This window comes from Nicotiana tomentosiformis, chromosome 3 (assembly GCF_000390325.3).
Source record: "Nicotiana tomentosiformis chromosome 3, ASM39032v3, whole genome shotgun sequence".
Taxonomy (NCBI): domain Eukaryota; kingdom Viridiplantae; phylum Streptophyta; class Magnoliopsida; order Solanales; family Solanaceae; genus Nicotiana; species Nicotiana tomentosiformis.
This window is the reverse complement of record NC_090814.1, coordinates 145,136,720-145,142,565: the sequence shown is the minus strand read 5'-3', so window position 1 is coordinate 145,142,565 and position 5,846 is coordinate 145,136,720. Positions and strand designations below refer to the sequence as shown.

The window sequence follows — 5,846 nt, the reverse complement described above, 5'->3', positions numbered from 1 at the left end:
TCCCCTATTTCTGTAGCCTCAGCATGTATCAAGTCACCAGCACTATCACGTACACCGAAACCATATGAACTAGGGCCAGAATTTCCTTTAGATGCCCCATCCGTGTTACATTTGAACCATCCTTCAAGGGGTAGCTCCCAGGTAACTCTTCTGCTTACTAGTAATGGCTTGTAGCTTTCAAAATATCTAATCATTTCTGGCCATAATCCTGGTATGTTTGATAGCCATGGGTATCTGATTCTGGCCAGGAAGTGCAATGTTTTGTTAACTTCATGAATTACCCTTTGTGCAGATATAGTTCCTCCATTCTTGATGGTGTTTCTCCTCTTCCAAAGTTCCCATGTTATAACTGCAGGTGTTGCCTGGAACAGAGGCTTTAATTTTTGGCAGCATGGTTCATTCTACCATGCTCTTATCACCTGATGAACCTGCACCATATTTATTAATATCCCTGCTGGTTGTAAGAAATGCTTCCACACTCTGTCCGCAGCTTCATTCATTAGGAAAAGATGTTGAAATGATTCTTCATTTGGTGGAAAGCAACACCAGCACTTAGACACAATGATATATCCATTTCTTCTCCATAGATCATCAGTAGGAATCTTCCTTTTCCACAGTCTCCATAGGAAGAAGGAGATCTTGAAAGGTAATCCTTTGGTCCACAAGTTGCTGAATTCCGGATTTATTGGTGCTCTATGTCTTAAAATCCTCCATGCGTTGTTTATAGAAAACTGACCTGAAGTAGTTGGCATCCATTTAGGTTCATCCCAGGTGTCATTAGTCTGATTAAAGTATATTTCATCCCTTATGTGATCAGCTATGGATTCAGGAAAATTTTGAGTCAGTAGTTGTTCATCCCAGTCATTTCCATCCCTCAACTCATCTACTTCCTGTATTTCTTCATTGATATTGAAATCATGAGGAAGAACATGATATAGAGCTCATATACCAGTCCAGTTTTCATGCCATATATTTGTGGAACCCTTATTCAACATCCAAAGAATTTCATGCTCGACCTCTTCTCTTTCCTCTAACATTTTCCTCCAGACATGGGATCCTCCTCTAAATTGTACCACAGTTGGCATCTCTTTCTTACAGTATTTGTTCCACATGTAATTTGACCACAATGATTTTCTGATCCTAAACCTCCACCACAATTTGGCAAACAATGATTTGAAAACATTAAATAAAGATTTTATCCATATTCCTCCTTCCTCCTTGTGTAGACACATATTCAGCCACTTGCTCCAGTGTCTGCTTCTGCCTTCTTCCTTAGTGCTCCAAAAGAACCTTGCAAAAGTCTTATGTAAATGATCAAGAACATTATTAGGAAGGTCCACTACTGATAGAATGTGAGTAGGTAAACTCTGAAGCACACTAGTTATTAGAGTAGCTTTTCCTCCAAACGATAAACATTTCCCTTTCCAAGAGTGAAGCTTTGATTTCACCTTCTTAGTTAGATCATTGTAGTAATCTTTCCTTCTCTTGGTGTAGAAAATTAGGCACCCGAGGTAAGTGAAAGGGAAATTACCTTTTGTAAAACCTGTCACAGTACCAACTAACTCCACTATGGTCCTTGATACCTTTCCATGCATGTAGTAAGAGCTCTTTGTTCTATTAATCATCTGGCCAGATGTTTGTTCATATTGTGTTAATAATTCCACCACTTTTCCTAAAGAGTAAGGATCAGATGATGTGAAAATTATAGTGTCATCAACATAAGCCAAGTGGTTTAATAGATCTATCCACTTTGGCATTCAAAATCCTATAAACCTCTTGTCTTCAAACAATTTGTTCAGAGATCTGGATAGCACTTCTGTAGATAGAATAAACATTGAAGGGGATAATGGATCTCCTTGTTTTACTCCTCTGCTGGACCTGAAGAACCCTGATGCTTGACCATTGATTAGTACTGAATACCAGTTGTTCGACAATAAGTTCCATACCATATTGATAAAGTGCTCACAAAATCCCATTTTCCTCAACACATGCATTAAATATTTCCAAGATACCCTGTCGTATGCCCTAGCCATATCTAGCTTGATTGCCACATTAGCAGGCTTTCCCCTTAATCTGATGTCAGTCACAATTTCTTGAGTGAGCAAGATGTTTTCAAATATGCTCTTTCCTTTCACAAAACCAGACTGGTTGGGAGAGATTAGTGATGGTAGTATCTTCTCCAACCTGTCATGTAACACCCTTGATATGATCTTGTTGATGAAGTTGCTAAGACTTATTGGTCTTAGGTCAGAAAATGTATGTACTTGTTGTATCTTAGGCAGTAGCACCAGGTTTGTATGTGTTATAGATTTAGGCAATGATGCCCATGTATATAATTGATGTAACATGTTGTAGATGTTTGTTCCTATAGTATCCCAACATTGTTGATAGAACAATCCAGTGAAGCCATCTGGACCGCTTACACTAGCCCCACTCATTGCAAACACTGCACTCTTGATTTCTTCTATCGTTAGAAATCTGCACAGCTCTAAATTATGGTCAATACTTACCATAGTAGGGATATTGTTAAGCAACTCAAAGCTTGTAGTCTCCCTTTCTTGAGTGAGCTGATGCTGGAAGAATTCCACTGCACCTTTAGCAATATCATCTTGTGTTTCGAGCCAAGCACCTTCAGTATTCTGGATTCTTTTGAGTTGTAGCTTCTGTCTCTTTCCATTGACATGATTGTGAAATATTTTTATGCTTCTGTCACCTTCAGCAAACCAATTCATGCCCGACTTTTGTTTCCAATACTGTTCTTCAATGCTTAGATACCTTTTCAATTCTGCTTGAGCCTGTTGTAGTATAATTCTGTTCTCTGTTATTGGCTCCTCTTCAAACAACATTTCTTTAATCCGAACAATATCTTCCCTAATATCTAATTACTTGAAGATATCTCCAAATGTTATTTTTCTCCAATGCGAAAGTGCTGTTTTAACTCTCTTCAGCTTCTGTTTGAACATTAGAAAAGGATCTCCAACAAAATCTGCCACCCAATTCTATTGTACCACCTCCTTCAAAGAATCATTTGTTGTCCAGAAACTGAGAAACTTAAATGGTTTAACAAAATGCATTGCATCTTCCCCACAATTCATCAATAAAGGTGCGTGGTCAGATCCAGTCCTTACGAGGTGCTCCACCTCGATTGTGGGAAAGAGAGAGTTGAACTATTGGTTGACAAAAATTCGATCCAGTCTCTTGAATATGCATTCTGAATTTGATCTACCATTCCACCATGTAAAAAGACTCCCTTTGTATCCAGTGTCAAATAAACCACATGAATTAACACAGAATGCGAAATCTTCATATTCTGGTGGATATACTGGCTGGCCTCCTATTTTCTCTTCTTCAGAAAGAATGACATTAAAATCCCCGCCGACCATCCAAGGTAACTCCATATCTGAAGCAAGATAGTATAGATTATCCCACAATTCTAATCTCTCCATTGATGAGCACTTTGCATATACAAAAGTCATCATGATGTATTTACCAATGTCTTGGTGAAATATTTTGATTGTTATATGCTGCTCAGTATCAATCAATAACTCCCACTCTACCAGAACATTAATAAATAACCATATCTTCCCATTGATATTTGAAATTGTATTTTCCATGCCCAGCCTTCTCCTGTACTTCTGAATTAACCCTTGTTTTTGAAAGGGCTCCATGAGAGCTACAATGAAAAACCCATGTTGCTTTTGCATGTTGATGACTCTTTGGAAGGCATGTTATGTCTTAACTGACCTTACGTTCCATATGAGTGTTTTGATCATCATCTAGTTGTTGAGGCTGCCCGCTTGGGCAAGATTCTTATTGGTGGTAGGCTATCATTAGCCTGTGTTTTCTTCTTGCCTTTCTTTCCATTTTTTGATGCGATTCTAGGTGACAAATCACCTTCCCTGGCAACAACTTTTAAATTTCCAGCAGTAGATTCATCATCATCTTCATCTTCTAATTGTTATTTTTCCACCAATGCCTAATGAACCTCCATTGGGAGCTCTTTGTGGGTGATGATATAATATAGTACCTGATTTGGAGATATTAAAGGGACATTGAATTGTATCTGCATTGGGGATCTAGTTTTTGAGGTACAAGCAATTTGATAGCATTAGTAGTTGTTGAAGCCATCTTTACTATTGCAAGTCCCATGTGATTATTCATCTTGTTATTTTCCTCACCACCTACTACTTGTAACCTCACTGTATATGTTAAAATTTCTAAGTCAGCATCAGCACCCTGGGTTGTATGCTTAACTCCAATCAAATCTGTTGTAACAGTAGATAGAATCTGTCCCGTATCACAGTTGTGGTACTACTCTATCACTGTATTGGTCATTTGAGCTTCAATTGTTAGAGCTTTGTTTGGTGCTGAATTATACTCAATCTCCTGTAATTCATCCCTCAAGTTTTGTGTAGTATCTCTGGTGGATGTAGGTGATGCCTCAGAAGTCTGCGATGGAATGTCATGACTTGAGTGGTTGAGAGTAACATTCATAACTTCTTTGTGTTCACCAAAACTCCTTTGAACCCAGTCAATTGTGTTCTCCTTTGTCGCTGAAATTTTGGTCCCAGATTCATCAGTAGAATTGTTCATAGTATGATTGTCATTACATCTGAGCTGCTCTGACTGCTGATTCACATAATTGACTATGGCATCCACCTTATTTTTGGTCTGTATGTCTGTTTGTTCCCTTTTTTGCTGCATTTGATGTTGATTCTTATTATGGTGTTGTTGTTTTGAATTTGAACCACTAATCCCAGAGTATTTAACTTTTGTTGCTGGAACACTAGAAGGATATTGTTGTATGGTATTGGCATCAGCAGTCTCCTTCACAACATGAGGTATACTCCCAGCATTTTGAATCCCAGATTTATCAACATTAGTTATCAGCTGATTGTCCATCTTTCCAGTATTAACTGCAGCATCTGTAGCTTCATAATTGGGGATAGGCTCATTCACAATTTCCAGTGCTACTGGAGTAACTAATTGTAGCTTATTAGTCACTAACTTGTCTGGTTTGGTTCCTTGTGCCTGTAGTACTTATTGAGAGTTATTTTTCAGATTCTACTGCTTGCTTTTTTATTAACAGCCTTGAAGGTTTTTTCCTTTTGAGTATGTCATTGATCTTTGGAATGGTTATCCCTAGTCATTGGCTGAACAGTTGATGTCTGCTTTATTTTTTGTTGTTGTTCAGCATTGTGGTCTTGATTGCTTGGAAATCTGATTGTTGTTCTGGACTTGTAAATTCTGTTCCTGCTGCTGTTGTAGGGTAGTTGTATCTGTGTTCCCATTTGTATTTTGGTTCTCATGTTTTTTTTAGGATTCTACAGAGGCTTTATGTTTTTGTTCCTCTTCTTTTTTCCTAGCAGAACAGTAATATTCCTCATGTCCTAGGTGTCTACAGTATAAGCAATAAGTAGGAAGGTCTTCATACTCAACTTCCAACCACTGCCCATCTCCATTGACATCCTGCAGATCGTCAAAACCCAGCCACATATGATGAGGTCTATATTGAGATACATCTACCTGCATCTTCACTTTTGCAACACTTTCTCTGGTTTTTGCATTGATGCAAGATCTAGGTGGAGTACCTTACCAATAGGAGATAACAGAACAGATAAGACCTCCCTGTAGTAGAAATGCCATGGTAGTTCTGGTATTACTATCCAAATAGGTACAATGGGAGTATCTCCATTCGGGTTGAAGTTTGGAGTCCAAGCTTGTAATTCCATTCTTTGTCCTTGAATGTACATGAAATGTTTTGTCCCGATAGTTGTGTGATCATACTCATTGTCTAGGTCAATGTACAATGTCCTTGCATTGAAGTGGACTATTTTAACTCCCCT

The 5,846-nt window shown here is 38.3% G+C and overlaps 1 protein-coding gene across 1 annotated transcript; it reads right to left on the bottom strand.

Moving 5' to 3' along the window:
- Nucleotides 1–3,167: 3,167 nt before the first annotated feature.
- LOC104100903 (uncharacterized) lies at nucleotides 3,168–3,704 on the bottom strand. The gene has a single exon (XM_009608273.1). The coding sequence runs from the start codon at nucleotides 3,702–3,704 to the stop codon at nucleotides 3,168–3,170; it is 537 nt and encodes a 178-aa protein (XP_009606568.1).
- Between the last annotated feature and the right edge of the window lie 2,142 nt (nucleotides 3,705–5,846).